The 23,429-nt window shown below is 47.0% G+C and overlaps 1 protein-coding gene across 1 annotated transcript; it reads left to right on the top strand.

The window, feature by feature from the left end:
* The first annotated feature begins 4,265 nt into the window (after positions 1–4,265).
* LOC114084209 (flavin-containing monooxygenase 5-like) lies at positions 4,266–20,474 on the top strand. Its single transcript, XM_071619767.1, has 8 exons — positions 4,266–4,400; positions 5,497–5,685; positions 6,141–6,303; positions 8,339–8,481; positions 8,558–8,757; positions 15,357–15,706; positions 18,595–18,667; positions 20,111–20,474. The coding sequence occupies exons 1-8, from the start codon at positions 4,266–4,268 to the stop codon at positions 20,472–20,474; spliced, it is 1,617 nt and encodes a 538-aa protein (XP_071475868.1).
* Positions 20,475–23,429: the final 2,955 nt, after the last annotated feature.

The following is a 23,429-nucleotide window of genomic DNA, read 5'->3' as shown; positions in this document are numbered from 1 at the left end:
ACTGCCTTGCTGTGGTTGAAGAGCACAGCCCAACTGTTACCTCCCTGCATGCCGCCTTCTGCTGGTGGACACACTCAGCCCTGCATCCGTCCTTCATCATCAGTGACCCAGGTCTGGGCGAAATGGTTGCAGGCAAGCTGCTGCAACCAGGGCTTGCCAGCTTACTGCTGTCTTAGGAAACTAAGACACACCAAGGCGTGATTTTTTTATCTTTAAATTCTTTTTTTTTCTGACTAAACAAATGGTTGTAGAAGAAAGTAGTTATGAATACCAACTCCAACCATGTGGTCAGTTAGAAAAACCATGGCTGCGATTGTCATGAACATACTCTCCTAATTTTGACTAAGAATGTGTTCTTGTTGGACACCAGAGGGAGTAAAGGGACATGATGAAAGTGACAGGGAGACCCATGGGGCAGAGGAAGGGAGCAATGGGAGGGAGGCTGGGGGGCAAGAGGGCGGGCTGGAGGACAGAACTCATCAAATGACCTCACAATCATGTCTGAAGATGCCACCGAGACACCCACAACTAAAACGCAACAGTACAAAACACTCACCTGTGGTGCTGGCCCTGAATCAGACATGAAGACCAACGGACGGACAAGAGGACACAGGCCCTTATAAAACAGTCATCTGCCCTTGACAAAGGAGCCACAAGTGAGCGCTGGAGGAAGGGCGGCCTGTTTAACAAGTGGTGCTGGGGAAACTGCACGGCTGTAGGTAGAAGAATGAGACCAGACGCCCACCTCTCACCCTGCCGAAAACCAACCAAAGACTTAGGAATTAGACCGGAAACAGTGACGCAGTGGAGGAAACATACAGGCAGCACTCCAGCCCTGGTGCAGGCACCAACAAGACCCCAAAAATCCCCCCAAGAAAGGAGAATCAATAAGTGGGACGGCGTCAAATTAAGAAGCTTCTGCACAGCAATGGAAACAACTGAGAGTTGAACAGAGAGCCTCCAGAGCGGGAGCAAATCTCTGCCAGCCAATCCTCCAACAATAACCAGAAAACACAAAGAATTCAGACACCAAAATATAAAACAAACAAATAAATAACTCAATCAATAAATGGGCAAATGAACTGAACAGACACTTCAGAGACAAATAACCAAAACATGTGTCAATCAGTGAGATAGAAATCAAAACCACACTGAGACTGGGTCTCACTCCAGTCCCAATGGCAGTCATCAAGAACACAAGTAACAATAATTGTTGGCCACAATGTTGGGGGAAAGGTACACTTAAACATTGTTGGTGGGACTGTAAATTAGTACAACCACTTTGGAATGCAGTATGGGGATTCCTCAAAACACTAGGAACAGAATCGCCCTGTAACCCGCTATTTCACCCCTTGGTATTTATCCAAAAGAACTACAATTAACATACTATGGTTAACTACAATTAACATACAAATAACATACCACAATTAACATACTATGGTGATACATGCATTCCAGTGTCCACAACAGTCAAGGTATGAACCAGCCTCAGTGCCCACCAACAGATACCTGGTTAAAGAAAACGTGGTTCCTATACACAATGGAATTCTCTTTAGCAATAAAGAAGAATGAAGTTAGGTGATTTGGTGGAAAATTTATAGAACTTAAGAACACCATGTCAAGTGAAATAATCCAGACTCAGAAAAGTCAAGGTTTGACTATTTTCTCTCATGTGTGGAAGCTAGAGATAAAAAGGGAATACAAAGGAGGATCTCAGTAAAAGGGAAAGGAAAGCAACAGAGTAGAAGCAGGGGTTAGAATGGGGAATGACCAAGAGAAAGGGGAAGAACTGCACAATGAAGCTGACCAGATCACGCTGTGATGAATATACCACAGTGCGTCACAACTTAATATAGAACTGCAAGGCACAGGTTTAAAATACTCCAGTTAGAATGCCAATTATCAAGAATACACACAACGTAAGTGTTGGTGAGGATGTGGGGGGAAAGGCACACTTATACACTGCTGGTGGGACTACAAATTGGTGCAGACACTCTGGAAAGCAGTTTGGAGATTCCTTGGAAAATTTGGAATGGAACCACCATTTGACCCAGCTATCCCTCTCCTCAGTTTATACCCAAGGAACTTAAAATCAGCATACTACAGTGATGCAGCCACATCAATGTTTATAGCAGCTCAATTCACAATAGCTAAACTATGGAACAAACCTGGGTGTCCTTCAAGAAATGAATGAAAAAAGAAACGGTTGTATATATACACAATGAAATATTACTCAGCCTTAAAGAAGAATAAAATTATGGCCTCTGTAGATAAATGGATGGAGTTGGAGATGATGCTAAGCAAAACAAGTCAATCCTCGAAACCCAAAGACCAAATGTTTTCCCTTATACAGATGCTGAACCATAATTGAGAGGAGAATGGGAAGAATGGAGGAACTCTGAATTGGGCAGAGGGGAGTAGGAGGAGAGGACAGGGCATGCGGGTAGGAAAGATGGTGGAATGAAATGGACATCATTACCCTAGCTAGATGTAGATGTATAATTGCACAAATGGTGTGACTCCACACTTGGTACAACCAAAGAAAGGAAAAGTTGGCTCCACTTGTGTTCAAAGAATTAAAGTGCATTCTGTTGTCATGTTTAACTCATCAGAATGAATGAATGAATGATGGAAGGTCAGCAGAGCAGAGGAAATGGACAAGAAGGAGAGGAAATGAGGCAAACTGGGGAATTAAAATGGAGCCAACTATGCCACATGAACTCACAAATATGTCAGAAATAAGCCCACTATTATGTTTAAGTAAAATGGGCTAAAAAATATTTTAAAAATATGTTGTTGCTGTGACGATTCCTGGTGGATGTGCACATGTAATGTTTATAACACAAACATTACAATTGTTTCCATACTTTTTATTTACTTATCATGTAAAATAAGATTATTTATTTTATGGAAGTGTTCAGGAACATTCCATTGCATTTCATGATAGTTGAGTCTGAGATATCATGAGAGCAATACACCACTCAAGGCCTTCTCCTCCTCTTTTGGAAAGGACCAGGGTTCTTTAAGTCGTATGCAGGAGACCTCAACTGAGGTGGGATAGTAACCTTTCTATGACTTCTATTTTAAGATTAATCATGGTTTAAGGAGACATATATGGTGTCACATTAACAAGGGTGAAACTATGATAATTTTAGGTGTCAACTTGACAGGATGAATGAAGACCCAGATACCTAGTGAAGCATTAATTACCGTCAAAGACTGGTACACACTGTGCCCACTCCTTTTCTGCAGGAGGAAAACCCAGGTGGCTTCGCATTTGATTAGAATGATAAGCTGTCCAGGTGTGCAGGTGTGTCTGAGGTGTGGCCAGAGATTAGCATGTACTCAGGGAACTGAGAAGGGGGACCCACCCTGGACGTGGGCAGGCCCAATCCTACGGTGGGAGCTAAGAACAGAATAAAAGGCAGAGAGGAACCCACCTTCTCTCTCTCCCTAGAGCTGGGACACGCTTTGGCTGGGACATCAGAACGCCAGGTGCTGGGCCCAAGGACTCCAGGACTAGCCGCAGCTCTTCTCGAGGCCTCAAGAGAGGTGCCCATCACCGCCCTGGGTCTGCAGCCTGCATTCCTGGACGGAGCACACGACCAGCACCACAGGGTCTCAGCCTGAGGACGGCCTGTCCTGGCCTCCAGCAGCACGTGAGCCACTTTCCCCGGGCAGCGCCCTCCATGCGTCTGCATCCCTCTGTGTGCCTCCTGCTAGGTGCTGGCTGGGTCTCTCTGCAGGAGCCTAACTAATGCGTGGGGTGGGGACATGCCACTGGGGGATGAGAGCAGAAACGGCTCTTTCTGTGGGTCTTTCTGACGAGATGCTGGAGGGCTGCCCCTTGCTTGAGCACCAGGGGAACGGAGGCTGACCTCCTGCACAGGGACAGCAGCAGTCATGTGGGAATGGGCTGCGGCATCTCACTGCCCACGAGAGCAGGACGTGGGCCTCTGGAGCCGCTCTAGAGAACTGCCTCCCAGATCAAGGGGCCAGGAGGAGAGAGGGCGGGGCTGGGAGCAGACCAGAGGCCAGGCTCCTCTGGAGGTGGGAGGACGCCTGGGAGCCCAGAGACGGCTGGCCGGCAAGGAGGGTGGACTGGCTTCGGAGCACAGGCCTTGGCACCCAAGGCCACAGCTGGGTGAGGACAGGAGTCAGCAGCACAGCTGCTCACAGGGCCACTCCAGACAGGACGGGCCCTCCTGGAGGGCCTTCCCTCTGGGACAACAGAACTGAAAGAATTCTCCTTCATTTCAGAGACCATGACAGCAAAAAAAATTGCAGTGATTGGCGCCGGGGTCAGCGGATTAGGGGCCATTAAGAGCTGCCTGGAGGAGGGACTGGAGCCCACATGTTTTGAAAAAGGCAGCGACATTGGAGGACTGTGGAGATACAAGGTAATTCTGTGCTCCTTCTGTGAAGTGCCAGCTGTGTCTGTGAAGAGATGCTTCCTCTCTGACAGGAACCAAACTCTGTCCACTCTGAGCAATTCCTCCTTCACTCCTTGGTGTCCCTTATAAGTGGCTATGTCCACACTGAGACGAAGCTGAAACTCCCGGGGCTTGCAGGACCCTCTTTCCTGCATTTCCCTGACAGCCCCCAGGAGCACTTGGGCTTCTGCACATAAAACTGACACGTCCTTCTGCTTGGCAGACTTGGGGACAGGCCGGAGGTCACCTGCATGCGGACCCTGGCCCTTCCCTGCACACCACGGGTCACCTTTTCGCTGCTCTGTGGGCGGGTTGGATGCAGTTGAAAGCAGTGTGTTCACCATGGACCCTCCATGATGGACAGAGGCAGCTCACGCTTCTGAACAACAGCGAGACTTTAAGCACATGGCACACAGTCTTCACACAGTGTCCCCCTTCGTGGCCCTGCCTGACTTCACCTGGTGTGTCACTTAGTGAGTTGACACACCACGTGTTCATGACTGCTTCCTCCCGGGTTACGTGGTGCCTATTTCCAGGGCCTCCTCCTAATCCATGTTCCTCCAGCTGCGAGGCTGAATTTCTCCTTGGGAAACTTCTCTTCACCACTCGGTTTTATGTTTCTTCCTTTTGGGTTGGTTTAGAATTTGTTTCTTGTGTCGTGTTTTGATTACTTTTAATGTTTTTATTAGGGTGTTATATTTACAAATAATAGTGGGTTCATAGAGACATAGCCACAGGCATAAAGTTCATAATTTGCTCCAGTTCATTCCTGGTACATCCCTTTCCCTCTTCTCCTCCTCCCCCCTGTCCTTCCTGGGTTTTCTGATCTGTCTGGACATTTTCCTGTTGGGAGACGATCAGGGCACACTTAGGGTCCATCATCATGAAGAGGATCCTGCTCATCTCATCTCCACATGGGCTGACTCCAGCACCTCCTTCCTGCTCAGCTCCATTGCAGAGACCCACAAGGACCACTAGTCCCAAACCCACAGGCTGACGGCCCCCTCTCGTTCCCCACTGTGTGCCTGAACACTGGAGGCCACGGCCGGTTTGCTTCCCACAGGAGACCCCCGACACTGGACGAGCTGGGATATACAAATCCTTGACCTGCAACACCTCCAAGGAGATGACAGCCTTCAGCGACTACCCCGTCCCTGACCATTTTCCCAACTACATGCACAATTCCAAAATGATGGAGTATCTCAGGATGTACGCCAGGCACTTTGGTCTCATGCAACACATCGAGTTCCTGGTAAGGAAGGCAAACCCTGCTCAGCACCTCCACGTGGGTCCTCGCAAAGTCTTCACAAGCCAGAGCAGGCAGAGGAGCCCGTCCAGTGTGCATGTCCACCACAGTTCTAGAGAGACCTGGTGTCTCGGCACATTCTCTACATTAGTGAAGACATTTCCAACTTAGGTCCCCTCCAAGGTGCACTGTCTCTGCATTGGTCCCTAAGCTGAGGCTTCAGTTAATCATATTAGACGTAGAATACAGGTTTAGGAATGGAATTTCATGTATTATGTTGCCCAACTACCTCAATCCTAGGGAAGAAACAATTCTAGGAGGTTGTTGTGCATACAATTATAAAATCCCAGGAGCTATGGAGAGAGAAGCCACCACCCACCTTATTGTGAACCCAGAGTTCTCTGGGGAATGGAGATGAGCAGTGCTCTAGCACTAAGGCTGCCTTGGCCCTTGCTTCCCAGGCGAAGGTGTGCAGTGTGAGGAAGCGCCATGATTTTTCATCCTCTGGCCAGTGGGATGTTGTGGTAGAAGCTGATGGGAAGCAGCAATCCTACATCTTCGACGGTGTCATGATCTGCAGCGGCCATTACACTGAGAAGCATTTGCCCTTACAGGAGTTTGCAGGTATTTAACTGATGAGTGTGAGGGACAGATCTTTGGATCCAAGAATCTCCGTGCCCACGCTAGCATGGGCACAGACAGAAGCGTTTTCCTGGCACAGTGGGGTGCAGAGAGGAGCACTCAGATGATAGAGGTACCCCTGGAACTGGAAGCCCAGCCTTCCCCAGGCAGCCAAGGCAGGGGTCTGGCCTTCCAGGAAGAAGAAGCAAGTGAGCAATGGAGTGTGGCCTGGCCAGGAGAACACACCCTTGCTGTGGGAGGAGCAGGTGTGTGGGCAGGAGTGGTAGGCGGGAGTCAGTGAGTAACCAGTGCAGTGTGTGAGAGTGTGTATGTGCATGTGTGTGTATGAGTGTGCGCATGTGTGAGTTTACATGTGTGTGAGTGTGAGTGTGCACTTGTGTGTGAGTGTGTGCAAGTGTGTGTGTGAGTGTGTGTGCATGTGTGTCAGTGTTAGTGTGCACTTGTGTGAATGAGTGTGTGCATGTGTGAGTGTGCACGTGTGTGTGAGTGTGCACTTGTGTGTGAGTGTGTGTGAATGTGCACTTGTGTGTGTGAGTGTGTGCATGTGTGAGTGTGCACGTGTGTGAGTGTACACTTGTGTGTGAGTGTGTGTGCAAGTGTGTGTGTGCACATGTGTTAGTATGTGTGCATGTGTGTATGAGTGTGCGCATGTGTGTGTATGAGTGTGCGCATGTGTGAGTGTGTGCGTGCGTGTGAGTGTGCACTTGTGTGTGTGTGCAAGTGTGCACTTGTATGTGTGTGCAAGTGTGTTCATGTGAGTGTGCACTTGTGTGTGTGAGTGTGTGCATGTGTGAGTGTGCACTTGTGTGTGAGTGTGTGTGAATGGGCACTTGTGTGTGAGTGTGTGTGAGCGTGTGACAGTGTGTCCATGTGTGAGTGTGCACACGTGTGTGAGTGTGAGTTTACACTTGTGTGTGAGTGTGTGTGCGAGTGTGTGTGCACATGTGTGAGTATGTGTGCATGTGTGTCAGTGTGTGTGTGTGCATGCGTGTGTGTGCATGTTTGTGAATGTCTGTTAGTGTGCAAGTGTATGTGTGCAAGGGTGTGTGTTTGTGTCTGTGTGCATGTGTGTGTATGCATGTGTGTGCATATGTGTGTCTGTGCATGTGTATGTGCATATGTGTGTGTGTGCCTGTGTGTGCGCTTGAGGGGACTGCTACCTGATGCATTTGTATTTACATAGGTCTGTCTTGCAGTGGTGGGAAGATGGTTTGACAGGGAGAAAGACCAAAGCAGACACATGAATAATGAGGAAATCTCGACAGTCCCCAAAGAGAAGTGAGGGAGGGCTGAGTGAAGACAGGTAAAACATACACCTGTAGCAACGTCTGTGATATTTGTGGAATACAATCTAAATTGTCAAGAACCTCTGAAACTACTCGTTCGCATTTGTCCTAATCAACAGAGCTGCTGACGGGCGCCTGTCTCTGGAGCTACTGAAATGTGACACACACGCTCGTTTGCAATATATGCATTGTAAACACATGGCAACGTGGGTAAAAGCCTCAGAGTACCTCTGTGGGCTGATTATACACTAGCCTGTTAGATTATGCTAGTTAAATAAATATATCATTAAAACTTCCACACAGTATTCTGCTGACCACTGTAACCTCTAAAGCTGCGGTCAGCTTCCTTGGACAGCACTCTGCACGCTCACCTGGCTAAGGACCTTTGTGCATAATTCCTTCTCAGTGTTACAAGAAGTGAAGAGCAGTGCCTCGTATATCAGTGGAGAATCAGAAAAAGACAAGAACATCCCAAGGTAGCACTAGTGAGCACAGTGAAAAAACTTCAGGTTGGGTTTTAAGGGACATTCGTCTGCTGGATTTTGGTCTCAGCCGTATCCACACCGCCTCTGAACCTTTTGTTCCTTGCACAGCCTGGTTCTGTCATTTCGGCAGTGCCTGACCCACAGCAGCAAAGCGGGTGGGAGAGACACAGCCTCAGCTTGGAGGCACACTGTGCCAGACCCCGTTCCCGTCTGTGCTGCTGACGTGGGTTGCTCCTCTCCTCCCAGGCATCCAGAAGTTCCGGGGCAGGTACCTGCACAGCTGGGAGTACAAGCAGCCAGACACTTTTGCCGGGAAGAGAGTGGTTGTGATTGGCATCGGGAACTCTGGAGCAGATGTGGCTGGCGAGATCAGTCGTGTTGCTGAGCAGGTTGGCATTTTACCCTCATTCTGACATCAAGGTGAGAAGACAGAGTTGTTACTGGGCGGCTTCTCCTCTCTCGCAGGTTTTCCTCAGCACGAGACGAGGCGCGTGGATTTGGAACCGGGTGTGGGATGACGGCAACCCCATGGACACCGCCCTCTTCACCCGGTACAATAGGGCACTCCAAAAACTACTGCCCTCGTTCCTCATCAACAGGTGGGCAGAGAAGAAACTGAACGCAAGGTTCAACCACGCCAACTACGGGCTGCAGGCTGCACACAGGTACGTGCACCTGGGCTGGGACGGCCAGGCAGCTCAGCAGAGTCGGTGGCCCCAGAGGCACAGGAGCAGGGCACGCCCCATGCTAACACCTGGCAGGACTTTTTACTCCTTTAGTCATTCCTGCTCCTTCCTCTGGGGTGCCACAGCAAAGCCAAGGGGGGGGGGGCGCAGGGAACTCAGCGCTGGTCTCATGAGACCTGTGCCACCTGCCATGCCACCCTTCACAGCACGTGCCCCTTTACTCTCTGAATTCTAAACAAGATCCACAGCGACCCTCAGGCTGACGTCCATCAGGACAGGTCCAACATCCACATGGACAGGCCCCACACTCAGGCCCAGCCACCCCTGGCCCTCCTCACTGCTGTGGCCTCTGTCCTGCTCCTCTAGGACCCATGACCATGGCCACCCGAGAACTCACCACCCAGGCGTGCAGTGCCCCTGGATGTCCCAGGACCCCTCTTGCTTGGGGCCTCTCACCCCAGCAGTTCTGACCAGGACCGGCCCTCCCTCCTGGCCACACTCGCCTGGCTCTTCCCCCTCTGGGGCCACTCCTCCTCTGTGGCCTTTGGTCCCTCCCCCACCTGACCCAGGAGCTTGGTGTTGTCCCTGTCTCCATTCCTGCTCCTCTCCCCTCCTTCCCTACAGGTTCCTGAATTTAAAAAATAGTCAAATAAAAGATTATAAAGACTTCAACTAGGCCACGCAGGCAGCGACAGCAGAGAATCAGTTCTCACAAGTGTGTGCAGGAAGAAATCATGTAGCTCAGGACTAGACTCATGAGGTGGGTGTGCGACTCCAGCTTCTTGCAAAGCACAGGTTTTTCAGGATGTAGAAGACGGGTAGTGACAGCAAAGGACGCCTGGGAATAGAGGGACTCGCAGCTCCAACCTCCTGCTGCAGTCTCCAAGCGTTGGCTGTCTCTAAGCCCCACTCTCCCCTCGAGGGTCACACTGTTTGAGTAGCTCTGTTTTTTGGTTTGGGCCGCACAGTTTTTCTGTTTGTTTGTTTTTTCTTTTTTATTCATTTGGCAGCAAGTCTTAGGAAAGGATATATATAAAAGAGTATGTACAAATATGCTGACTCTTTTATCTGTATTCTCATTTCTTTCTTGTCCTTAACCCACAGGAATCCTGCAGATGTGCATCTCTCTGTGCGATCTGCACACAGGCACGTCTTGTCGTTGACTGTGGCTCCCCTCCCTCCCACCCTATCTTACCCTACATCTCTCCCCTTCCCATGGTTCCCTTTCCCTTCCCTCACCTTTTTTTTTCCAGTTTACGTGTATGAAAGAAAATATGAAGTTCTTGGGTTGTTTTTTTGTTGTTGTTGGCATATTTTTTGCTTAACATGATGTCCTTCTGTGCCATCCATTTTCTGACAATGACATGATTTCATTCTTCCTCGTGACTGAGTAATACTCCATTATATAAATGGACCACATATTCTTGGTCCATTTATCTACCTCCAGGCTCCCAAGCTGACTCCATGACTTGGTTAGTTTGAATAGTGCCAGTTGACGTTGGTATTCAGCTTGTAGTGGACTTTCAGCTAAGATGTTGTGACGCGTCCAGCTTGGATGTTTTGACTCAGGACTATTTTGGCTGTCCAGGGTCTTTTGTGCTTAGGTTTGAATTGAGGATGTTCTTTCTAGTTCTGTGAATAACGTCTCTGGTATTTTGATGGGAACTGCACTGAATCTGTAGATCATTTTGGGGTGGGACCCTTTAACAAGATTGTCTCCCTCCATGAACACGGGAGGCCTTTTCACACTCTGCCATCTCCTTCAGCCTCTTTCTTCAGTCTGATTCATTTTGTAGAGGTCTTTCCGTTTTGTTGGGTTGGGTTCTAGAATTTTTTTTTTTTTTTTTTTGAGGCTGTTGTGAATGGCATGAGAGATCTCATTACTGACATATAGAAAAGCTCCTGGATTTCACAGGTGGCTTCTGTGTCCTGCTGCTCTGGTTCCAAGTGTCTTGCAGAGGAGGCTCGGGGGTTCCTGGGGGCGTAATCCTATCATCTGCAACCAGGACAGTGTGGCTTCCCCCTTCCCCATGCTTACCTTTAGTCTCTTTCTCTTACCTAGTTTCAGAGGCTAGAATTTCATGTACTGATGAATAAGAGTGGTGAGAAGGCACACCCTTGGGTAGCTCCTGGCTTCAGATGAGAGGCTTCCACTTTTCCCATTTGTCATGTAAGGTCTGTCACTTTGCAGTGGGATCCTCCATACCTAATTTGTTCAGGACTTTATCCTAAAGGAATATCAAGTTTATCCAAGGCTCTTCCTGATTCTGAAGATTCTTCAGTTTTATTTTGACTCTGCTTTGATTCCCTATTACATTTTCAGTTTGTGTATATAGAGCGAGCCTTGCATCCCTGGAACGAAACCAACTTGACTGTGATGGAGACCTTTTAGACGTGCCGCTGACTTCACTGTGCAGCGTTTCATTGAGGATATTTTCATCTAAGCTCAACAAGGATGCTGGTTTATACTTTGCTCTCTTTTTCTTTCTGTTGTTGTATCTTTATCAGCTTTTCACACTAGGATGATCCTGGCTTTGCAGAATTGGAAGAGGTCCTTCCCTCTGTGTCTTAGGAACACTTTGAGGAGCACTGCATTAGTTCTTCTTTAAAAATTTGGTGAAATTCACAGTGAGTCCCTCCAGTCCTCAGCTTGCTTGTTAGAAGACTTTTTATTACTGCTTCAATCTCAATGCTTCTTATTGATCATTGAGTTTTTATATCCTATTTGTTCAATTTTGGAAGGTCATATGTGCCCAGAAATGTGTGCATGTTTTGAGATTTTCTAATTTATTGACATATCATTACTCATATTTTCCCTGGTATCATTTGAATTTCAGTAGTTATCTGTTGCAATGTCCTCTTTTCACCTCTAATTCTGTTTTGGAAGTTCTTCTCTCTGGCTAGTTAAGGGTTTGTCAATTTTGTTGACCTTTTCAAAGAATTCTTTGTTTCATTGATCCTTTGTGTTGTTCTTTTAGTCCCTATTCTATTTATTTCTTTCATGATCTTTATGATTTGTTTCCTTCTACTGATTGTGAATTTAGTATGCACTTTTTCTAAGACCTTGAGATGCATCATTAGGTTTCTATTGGAGGTATTTTTTAATGCAGGCACTCATGGCTCAAACCTCCTCTTTGTGCTGCTCTTCTGTTTCCCACAGTTTCTGCTATGGGTTGTGTTTTCATTCAGTTCTAAGAATTTTAAATGATTTTTTTAGTGATCCATTATTCGTTCAAAAGTGTATTATTCCATCTCCGTGTGTTTGTATAATTTCTGCAGTTTCTCTTGCCATTGATTTCTAGTTTCATTACATTATGATTTGATAAGGTATGCAAATCTGTTTCAATTCTTTGCTTGGATAAGACTTTCCGATGGCCTAATATATAATCTGTTTTGAAAAAAGTTTCATGTGTTGACAAAAAAATGTATATTCTGCTGATGTTCGATGGAATTTTCTGTAGATGTCTGTTAAGTCCATTTGATTTATAGTATAACTTAGATGTTCATTTGCAGTATTGTTTTTTTTGGGGGGGTGTGTTGAGGTTTTGTTTTGGTTTGATTCGGTCTTGATGATCTGTGGGTGAGAGAGGGGTGTTGGATTCACCCTGTTCTTATTGTCTTGGGCCCTGTCTCTCTCCCTTTATTGTTAATAGTCTTTGTTTGATAAGATTGGGAGCCCCAACATATGTTTATAACTGTTATATCTTCTTGATGAACTGCTCCCCTTATCAATATGTAGTAGCTTAAAGCCTGTTTTGTCAGATATGAGTAGGGTGGTTCCTTTTAGAGTACATTTTCTTGGAATACCATTCTCTATCATTATTTTCAAGGTGTGACTTTTTTGCTGATGAGGTGAGTTTCTTGCAGAAAGAAGATACAGGTTTTTCTTTTTTAATCTAATCACACAGTCTGCATATTTTAATTGGAGAATTAAGACCATTTATATTCAGGAAGGTCTTTTTTTTCAGTTATAGATAGACTTTATTTTTATGTAGTGCTGAGGATTGAGCCCAGAGCCTCAGACCTGCTAGGCAAGTGCTCTAACTGAGCCACACCCCAAGCCCATCCAGGGTTATTTTTGAAAGGTATATATTTGTTCCTATCGTGTGATTATTTTTCTTCTGGGTGTTTTAAATATCCTATGTTCATTTCTTCATCTCTTATTCTTCTTGGAGCTTGAAGTTTTTGCGCATTAGTACTGTTTGATTCTTTACTAATTCTCCTTTGCTAATCTGTTCTTTCAGTGAACTTTACTTTTCTTCTCTGCCTTCATCATTGTTTACTGTTCTTCCTCTTCAGGGTGTATGATTTCCTTAAGTACCTTCTGTAAAGCTGGTTGACTGGTCACAAGTTGCCTTACCTCGAGCTTCTCTAAGGACTTCATTACTTCCTCTATTATGGAGGATGTCTTAGCTGAGTGTAGTAATCTAAGTTGGCAATTATTTTCTTGAAACACCCTTTGACGTCCTCTTTACCTTTATAATTTCTACTGAGAAATCTGCTGACATTTATGGAGGAAAAAATAAGTAAACAGTTCCTCCTAGCTGAGGTGTTGGAAACATGGTCTCCAGATGGCAAAGGTTGGAATTCAACAGGTGAGGGAGGGACAGGGTGTGACAGCAGTCACAGCTGCTGCTTGCTAGAATTCCTCTCAGGTCTCACAAAACAAGCTGGACAAAGAGCAGACTGCATTGTACATTTCTCACTGAAAACATTAAGGGCATGTTGACCATGCCAAGAGTAGGTTCTCTCCAGTGACTTTAGACTGTGTAACTAGGGGCATGGCACAAGTCAGAGCCACAGCAAGCCTCTCTCACTGAGCGGTTTGGTGGAGCGTGGCTAGCACTAGGAGATACAGTCACTCCCAAGAGAATGTAGACTGGATGTCCAGGGGTGTGACAAATGTCCAAGGTGCAGCACATCCCAGAATACCTCTGAGGGGGGAGGAGCAACTGGACCACCTAGTTTTGTGCTGGGATTGCTAACCTTCATCGCAGCACCTTTGAACCCTGCCTCCCACACAAAATAAGTGACAGGTCACTTTGTGTCACAGGGCAGGATCACTGAACCTCTGTCCCCTCCACTCCCTTCCCACTGTAAGCCACTTCCCCACCCAGCATAAACTCCTCAGCAAACTTGTGTCAGAGGCACTTCCCAAGCCCTGACTGTCTCTAGGGCCACTGCCTGCTGCCGCAGTCTGGCTGGGCACAAAATAACCGAGCCGCCACACAGCCTTGTAGGTTTAAAACAGGAACTCCTTTTTTCTCCGCACTCCCAGGAACGCCACGCACGCACGCAGACTTCTTCCAGGACACACCACACACCAACCGGAAATCCCTCTTCCGGAAATCCCTCCTCCCGCACTTCCCCAACCAATGGGAACTCTCCGGGAATCCCTGGGAGAACTCCAAAGTAGCAGGCCGAGGCAGACAGCAGGGGTCTAATATACAATTGAATACACAGCTTAACATAACCATCATCATCTCAATGGCTTGCTGGCATCACCTCTCAACCACTCGTTCTAGCAAAAATGCCATGCGTCATCCCGACTCAGCTAAGGCTCTCAGCAGCCTGCAGAGTCAGCATACCCAAGTGTCCCCGGGACCTGAAGAGGTGATTATGCCAAGTTTCCTGGTTCCCACAATAGTTTAGTCCCAAACAATAGGACCTCACAGTGGTTCCCAGCTATAACCTCTGAGGGTTTGCTGAGAGATGCAAGGAGTCCTGCCCTGAAGCTGCAGTTTCTCAGACTCCAGGAGACCTGTTTCTTTAAGTCTTTAGTCTGCCCGGGACAGCCTTCTACACCAGCCTTCTACTACCTTCTACACCAGGCTGTGACTCCTTCTCTTTCACCTTCATCCCCTCAGAAGAACCTTCTTCCCCAAACCAAGCTGCCAGAGCCCCCAGGGAACACATTCTATTTCTGGTGCTTCGTTACTCTCTCTAGTCTCTGAATCCACCAAGTTTTTTGTTTTGTTTTGTTTTTTAATCTGTGCTATCAACTTCAGTGCTCAGACACAGTCCCTCACCTCCAGGAGAGTAACAGCTGTGGTTTTATTTCCATCCTGTGGAGGAGCAAACTAGTGTTGGCTCTCTCTTCCACCATCTTTCTGTTTTCAAAGATTCCTGTTCAAGTCCTTCAGTAGCTCTTTGTAGATCACTGATAAAGATTAATGATGAATTCATGCAAATCCTTACTTGGTATCAAGTAAGTTAAAATTGAAGGATTTTATTCCTGATAAACATATAAATAGAGTTCATGTTTATTATCACATACTTAGCACAATCTCATCTGGTTGTTGAGCCATCATTCTAATTATAGATTAGGAAACCAGAGATAAAATGTTTCCTGCCTTTTCCAAGATTTCACAGCTGGTAAGTGGCACGATCAATGCAGAGGCAAAATTCTGTGTCTAAAACCAAGTTCTTAACCAAGAAACTATATTTCCTTACCTTTCCAGAGATATCAATTTAAAAAAAAAAAACAGATACTATGGTGCATTTGAGATCATTTACCACAACTTCTTTATAAACAAAATTCATGCACACTTCTTCATATTACATTCCCTATAATGCAGATTTCTCAGCCATCAGTCTACCTTCAGTGACGACCTGCCAAATCGCATAATCACTGGAAAAGTGCGGATGAAACCAAACGTGAAGGAGTTCACCGAGACGTCCGCCATCTTTGAGGATGGCACTGAAGAGAAGGTTGACACTGTCCTCTTTGCCACAGGATACACCTTCTCTTTCCCTTTCTTGGAGGATGACTTAGCAATCCTGGACAGCCAGCATTCCATGTATAAGTTTGTCTTCCCTCCTCAGCTGGAGAAGCCAACACTGGCTTTCATCGGCCTCCTGCAGCCCGTGGGGGCCCTCATCCCCACAGCAGAACTCCAGAGCCGATGGGCTGTGCGCGTGTTCCAAGGTAGGCCCGCTCTTCTACGTGATCATGCATGAATGGCAAGGCACCCGGAGCTCTTCTGTCCAATTTACCTTATACCACAGCACCTGAGATTTCACCATTAGAGATTCATGGCTTTTGGACTCTCTGGAAGTTTCAGTTTGATTTTCTAAGAGAATTCTGTTAAAAGGAAAGTAACCAAATAATAACAATAGAAAACATGTAAAACTGTCATCAGGCTACAATTGAGTACTGGGTATCCATTCATTTAGTTCTTTTCAGTAAAAAGTTAATTTAAGGGAGAGCATTATGGAAGCAGAAATTGGCCAGGGCAGAAGGCCAGCAAGGGAAAAGCTACCTGTGAACAGAATGCAGAAAGTTAGGGAAGTCACTTTACGTTTCAGGTAAACTCCAAATACGTGGCTCATATTCTGGCTCACTTCCCAAGTCCTTACCCAGGCTGATGCCTCTGAACCCAGCAACCCTGGGGCCAGACAGAAACCAGGCTCCACGGGCAGAGTGGCATGACAGCTGCTGAGAGCCAGAGAAGCTGGCTGAATCACATGTGTCCCCTTCCCTCACATCCCCAAATAACTTTGATATCTTCCCCATGCTCCGAAGAATGAGAAGTCAGGGTTCCATCTTCTCAGGACATGTCTTCCCTGAAGGGTCACCATGGGCATACAGAGTGGCTGCCCTCACTGAATCCTCTGCCTTCTGAGCCATACACTTGGCAGTTAGGTGAGTCAGGAAGCTATCTAGTGCCTGCTTTTCACTGCATGAGGCAGGAATGTGCATCCAGGTGGCCTGTGATCCTTCTCTGTCTAACCTCATTTCCTGAAGTCACGGATGTGTGATCTGGACACATATACTCACAACTTGTCCATGCCATGCTGATGGCCACTGAGGATGACTAGAAACAATGATGCCATCAACAGCCTAACACCTGTGATTAGTTGAGCATGTGCATCTCTTGGGGACATACCTAGGAGGAAAACTGATGCTCCACAAGTTGTGCACATGTAATGAGAGATGCCCGTCCATTTCCCAAGTCTGCTCATGCGCATACACTGCATCCTCTAAAGTCTGTGTCGTAGGACATTTCGTGATACTCATGAGGAGATCACACTTCTGTGCTACGTCTGTGGCACCCGAGTGTTTGGAGAGAGCCCAGGTAAACGCGGTTCCAGAACCATGTGGCTAGCAGCCTTGCTCTTCCTGGACGTGCATGGGAGCTGGCCGTGGTACCTACCACCTGCCTTTCACAGGATGCTTCTTGACCTGGGTCTCCAGCTGTCCACCCAGGGAGCAGGGAGGCACACACAAGACACCCATACATGATGGCAGACACCCCATGGCTCTAACCCGACTGGCATCCAGTTTATACCACCTGATGCTGCTCTGGTGCTGGGAACCCAGTGTTGTTACCTGTCTGGAACCTAGGACAACCAGGCCGGGGTGGCCCCTCGTTCCTCTGAGAGATGTTCAAAGACTTACCACGTACACTTCCTGGCAGAGGGCGGAGGAGGGAAGCCTGTATTTTGTGTGCAGGTCACCGCAGACCGGATGCACAGTAGGACTCAGTCTTTAGAGTTGGTGGGACCCAGCAGTGAATATGAAGGAATGGGGTGACTGCAGGCCAATGCCTGCAGGGTTCCCTTAGAGGAGACGGGGGAGCACAGAGCCCAGACTGCGAGTGGGAGGAGCCTACAGGTCCCTGGGTCTGCCTGCCCTGGGTTGAGCTGCTTGCTTTAGTGGCTCCCTTCAGTGCCTGAGCAGCAACCTCACCTGCTGTCCCTGTGACCCTGACAAGGCGCAAAGCATGTAGTTTAGAAGTCAGCGCACCTGCTTCTCCTGTGCTGTCCCGATTCCCTGTCTCCTCCTGACCTGACCTGACCTGACCTGCACTTTCTCACGCCTCCTCTCCCCCACGTATACACGCACACACACCACCTTTCACTTTAGCCACTTGTTTCCTTATAAAATGCAGTAGCTACTGTTTGTCCTGGGAGATTTTGCATCAGTGTATGTTTGTGAATACACATAAGAGGTAACATTTTTCCAATGCCTCTGGGGACTCAGAAAACTTTTTTTTAAGACATGAGCCCAAGGTAAGGATCTTTTCAGACAGACCTGCCTCAGAAGCTGGTCACAGTAGAATTTGAGGATCTCTGGAAGATAAAAGTGACCCAGCAATCTCATACTGGGTATATATCCTTCAAGGAAATGAAATCAACATGTCAAAAAGACCCCTGCACTCCTGTGTTTATCACAGCTCTGTTTACAATACCAGGATAAGGAAGTAGTCTTGAGCAAAATAAATCAGACCCAGAAAGACACCCATGGAATGCTCTCTCATGAGAGGCACCTCAGAGGTGATCCCATAGAGGCTGGGAGATGAGTAGTGGTGGAGACCAGAGAGCCCGTGAAGGGCTGCACCGGGATAGGAGAGGAGCTCTGGTGTTCTGTGGCACGCCAGGCAACTGCAGTTGACAAGATGCTCTGTCAATCTCAAAGTAGTGGAGAGGATCTTCAACGTACCCACCTTAAAGAAATGACAAAGATGAAGGTGATGCTTACCCTAACTTCCCTGCATTGAGGACCCCGCATGGGTGCAAACCTCACACTTTAGCTCATAAATCTGTGCAAACATCATGTGTCAACCACAAGCCAGATGTTTGGGGGAATTCTTAGCATTCAAGAACTTTCACTGTGTATTGCAGCTGAGAACCACTCAACAGCCTGCGTCTCCTGGGGAAAGCTGACTCCATCCATCCCGCTCCTGAGAATGCCAGGAGGGAAGTTCACAGGGGTTCCCTATGACCCGATTATGACAACTCTCCTCTTGGAAAACCTCTCTTTGTTTACTCGTCTCGCAGCCCTCCTTACATTTCTCTCTTGCTTTTTCTTAGGACTGAAAAAATTGCCCTCAGAGACTGACATGCTGGCTGAGATCAACAGAAGGAAAACGAGAATGGCCAAAGAGTAAGCACACGATCCCCCGCTAAAGGACACCAAACAGGTGCAGCAGGTCCTATTTGACCTTTGTTTTTGAACAAGGCACCTTAACAAGACCCCTAAGACGATTCTAGCTCTGTGACATTATGGTGACTACGCACATGGGGACAGGTGTGGAAAGCCTGGCTAGAACACCAGTCTCATAGGATGTCCAGTCCCTGCAGTGAGAGGCCTCTACGGTGAAGACCAGAACACGCAGACCAGCCTGTGCTCACTGCCAGAAGCAAGTCAGAAAATCAAAGGAGAAATAATCTGTTCAGAATACAGAAAACACAACACACTCCTCAAGACACAATCAAGAGCAGTTCAGCGGGGCTGGGGTTGTGGCTCAGTGGTAGGGCGTTTGCCTGACACATATGAGGCACTGGGTTCGATTTTCAGCACCACATATAAATAAATGAATTAAATTAAGGTTCATTGACAACTAAATATATTAAAAGAGAGAGAGAGAGAGAGAGAGAGAGAGAGAGAGAGAAGCTCAGGAACATGCGTACTTACTTCAGTGTGGTAAAGACCTACTCTGAGTGCTTTGCAATAAACCTATGCTCACTCGGGGAACTTTGGAGATGATCAGGTGCCCTTCTTACCATTACCTAACTAGACCCACAGTACAACTAAACAGGACATGTAAATGCCATTTTTGTTTACTTGAGTCTATTGTTGGTTGTTTATATTTTCATTGCTGGAAAAAACGAATTTGCTTTCTGGATTTTGGTTATAGCTTCCTGTATATTCATTTGTAATCAGAACTTGATTTTTTACTATTTTGTCAGTTATAATAGATATTTGTATATTTTTAGATTTGATATATAGACTAAAAAAATTTGACTAGATAATTAATTCACATTTTTATGATTTGTTTCTTCAATAGAAATTAATATCCTCCAAAATTTGAAAAGTTTTGGTACTTTTAAAATAGTCTTTAATAGTTTTTATCACATATCCCCAAGAATACCTTACCAGCATAGTTTTTTGGTTTTTGCTACTAGGAATTGATCCCAGGGGCACCTAACCACTGAGCCCTATCCCCAGCCTTTTTTTTTTTTTTTTTTTTGGATTTTATTTGAAGTCAGGGTCTCACTGAGTTGCTTAGGGCCTCACTAAATTGCTGGGGCTGGCTTTGAACTCATGACCTCCAGCCTCAGCCTCCTGAGCTGCTGGGATTACAGGCATGCACCACCACACCTGGCTACCAGCATAGTTTTTAATGTCCAAAGTCTGAAACAGTTTGCAATTGTTCAGTGCTCAAGGATATAGTTTCTGTACAGAATCAATACATGGAAACATGCATTAAGAAATTTAAGAAAAGTGTTTTAAGAAATAAGTAGAAAAGAAGTTCCCTGGAAACTCGGGGGACAATATGGACTCAAATATGACATAGGGCTTCCAACATTGTCCTTCTTATTCCAGGTTTGTGGACAGCCCCAGAGATGCATCTCGAGTGTACTACATCGACTACATGGATGAGATTGCTTCTGAGCTAGGCGTCAAACCCAACCTGCTCTCCCTCTTCCTCTGGGATGCCAAGCTAGCCAGGGAGGTTTTCTATGGGCCCTGCACCCCATACCAGTACCGCCTACAGGGGCCCGGCAAGTGGACCGGAGCCCGGGCAGCCATCCTCACTCAAAGAGCCCGGATCCTCAAGCCCCTGAGAACACGTGTGCTCCAGCACTCTGGCTCCCGTTCCTCTGGGTGGCTTTGGGTCAGAAGTGTCTGTGCTGTCATCTTTCTCTCTGCTTCCATGGTCATCATCTTGCAGATGATCGGTCATTAAGCTCACGTGGACACAGATGGGCCTGGAACCAGAGAAGAACAAAGTCACTCAGATTTGAATTGTAGCAAAAGAAAATAGATTAATTATATGTACACACTGGGGCCAATTGGTTACATGGGGAAAGAGTTTTATCACATATGCACATTTAAATCATAACCAAATAATTCCAATAATGATTTCCCGAGGTGCTCTTGTGAGGAGGTATTTGTAAAATGCATAGCTTATTTCTGCTTTTCCAGAAACTATCTGACTTGCCTGACAAGCTCACACACAATGTGGCAGCAGTGCGTGATAAACTGTGGGGTCAGTGAACAAACAAGGGTACAGAAAACAGCGAACCAGGTGTGGGTTCAAAATGGCACTCTAGTCTCAGAGCGTCTCCTCACACATACCCCAGAGTTCCACAGAGACTATCTCTTCAGTGGGAAACGTGACGGCTAACGCTGTCACCAGCTGATGGAACAGCACTAGCAATGGGATACCAACCTGAAATTTTGCAAGTGCAGATGGGATGCAGTGAGAACATCACCTATCTGGTGTTTTTGCTAAAAATGTTTAACTTCAGCTAAATCACGAGGAGCACTGATAGAAATGAAGAAAGAGCTCCATGCACAAGACATCTTACATGTGCTCAAGGAAAGTCAATGTCCTTGAGAAGTCAACTAAAGAGACTGGGAAAATTCCCCGCCTCAATGGAGACTAAAGAGACTTGATAGCCAAACGTATGTTCTGGAAAACTGGTGGTTTAATCTAACACCATGGGTAGATGGTCTGACTGAGTTACTGATAGCATTATCTGGCACAGCAAGGGTTTATGCATATATAGTGAAACGAACTTGCACTGGAGGGTGTATATAGAACTAGGCAGAATAAAGCACTGTGAGATCTACAGCTCGTCTGCAAAAGGTACAGGAAGAAGTGTGTGGGGGTTCGCCTGGGGCATACAGGACGGACCACAAAAGGGACAGGGTTCTAACAGCTGGCGATGGCAGGTAAAAGGCAAGGCACGTTCATTGTTGTATTACTTCTGCTCTTTTGCAAATTTGAGAGGTTGAAAATAAAACATTTTAGGAAAGAATTTCTCCTCTGTAATGATTTAAGTCTGTGCCAAAGGCAGCTCACAAATTTCACTTTAACTTTTAGTAACCAAACCAAGGAGGAAAGCTTAGGTCAGCAATGATAGGGCTTAGGCAATAAAAGCAGACCAACTGCTAAGAAGAAGAATAGCCACATTAGGTGTTAAAATGAGACGGGTTCTCTACTGGGATTCTTATAGATGAGGAGACTATTGTTTAACCAAAATGACTTCTAGAGACACAGCCTAACCCGGAGTGGTGTTACGTACCTGTAATCCCAGCCACTCAGGAGGCTGAGGCAGGAGGATGGCAAGTCTGGGCATTTTAGTGAAACCCTGTCTCAAAAAGAAAAAGGGCTGTGGGTGTAGATCAGTGGCAAAGTGCCCTGGGTTCAATCCCTGATCTGGAAGGCAAGCAGGCAGGCCAGCCGGCCGGCCAAGACTGCGCGGCTCTCAATATGCATGAGAACTTTCATTGCGATTTTTTCCCCATCCTTTTTTTTTTTTTTTAATGATTTTGTAGTTGTAGATGGACACAATGCCTTTATTTTATTTATTTATTTTTATGGGTGCTGAGGATGGAACTCAGGGCCTCACATGTACCAGGCAAGTGTTCCACCACTGAGCCACAGCCCAGTGGTGGAACACTTGCCTGGTACATGTTTCCAGCTCTGTTTCCCCATCTTTAACCAAATTTTATTACTACCATACGTTTAGAACAGCTGATCTAATGTCTTGTGAACAATCTTTTCATCCCTTTCCCTGGGCCCATCCTTTGCTCACCTGTCAGATGTGAAACCTCTCACTTTCTCCGCCCCTTGGGATCACAGGTCTGAGGCAGCCACTGCGGGTAGGAGCACCCGCTGTGGGAATCTAGGCTCTCCCTTCCTGGGCACTGCAGGCTCAAGAGAAGTACAAAGGAGCCCAGGGCAGCTGCCTGTCAAAGCCAGGCTCCTCCACTTCATCACTATCCAGCTGACCTGTCTGGGCGTATACTTGTCTCCTGTATCCCACCCCTGAATTGTTTCTGACGTCAGAAGGGAACTAAGGATGTGATGTGGGCAAGCATGACTCAAACTTCACAGAAACGTGCTATCATGAGGAATATGGAGGCCAAGAAACAGGATGAACAGGAGTGGAATTGGACCAGCACTGCGACACAAAGCAGGTGGGAGACGATGACTCTGTCAGGTCCCAAAGGAGGAACCACGATGCCAGAGGAGACCCTCCAGCCTCACACCATCCACAGCACCTTCGTCAAACCTTGGGGGAGAAGAAAGGGGACGCTTCACTACCAAATGGGCATTAGTTTGTCTTGATGTGAAGCATCAAATCCTAATTTTACTTTTCTAGGAAGTCTGCCAGCACCCTGCCCTGGAGGGTAGTGGTACAGTTTACTAGGCAAGATCCTCCATAATACTCCACTGTCCTTAGGATTCCGGTGACAAAAAGTGGGATTCCACTAATTCTTCCTGTGCACTCCAAAAATCAATGCCAAGAGTCTATGCATGTACAAGGTTTCCCCTAGAAGTCTACAAGTGGGCGACCAGACCACAAGCTCTGAGTCACCCTTTCTCGCCCCACTGAAGCAGCAGTGTCCACTGTTCCCAAGACCACCGGTGCATGAGGAAGCAACAGAATCTGGTCAGCAGTTCCCCTAGACGCAAGGCAGCTGCCCACAGGAAGCCAGGCCCCGACCCCGTGTGGACTGCTGAGGGCACCAGAAGGCTGCAGCCCGTGCTCCCTCCAGGACTGCCTGCTGCCTGTGGCCTGGCTCCTTCCTCTGAAGGTCGAGCTCAGGCTTCACCCCAGGGCCAGCCCTTCAGCTTTCTGTTTGGCTTCTGCGGGGAGCACCACCCCCTCCTCCCATTCGCTTCCCC

Source organism: Marmota flaviventris, chromosome 12 (genome assembly GCF_047511675.1).
Source record: "Marmota flaviventris isolate mMarFla1 chromosome 12, mMarFla1.hap1, whole genome shotgun sequence".
In the NCBI taxonomy this organism is placed as follows: domain Eukaryota; kingdom Metazoa; phylum Chordata; class Mammalia; order Rodentia; family Sciuridae; genus Marmota; species Marmota flaviventris.
The sequence above is the reverse complement of the archived record's forward strand: the minus strand, read 5'-3'. Positions and strand labels throughout refer to the sequence as shown.

What these genes read in the sequence shown, in the direction of transcription:
- LOC114084209 (XM_071619767.1), top strand. Translation starts at nt 4,266, where the DNA reads ATGACAGCAAAAAAAATTGCAGTGATTGGCGCCGGGGTCAGCGGATTA. An exon ending in TCAGTCGTGTTGCTGAGCAG is followed by an intron (nt 8,482 to 8,557) that starts GTTGGCATTTTA and finishes CCTCTCTCGCAG; the next exon opens with GTTTTCCTCAGCACGAGACG. An exon ending in GGCTGTGCGCGTGTTCCAAG is followed by an intron (nt 15,707 to 18,594) that starts GTAGGCCCGCTC and finishes GCTTTTTCTTAG; the next exon opens with GACTGAAAAAATTGCCCTCA.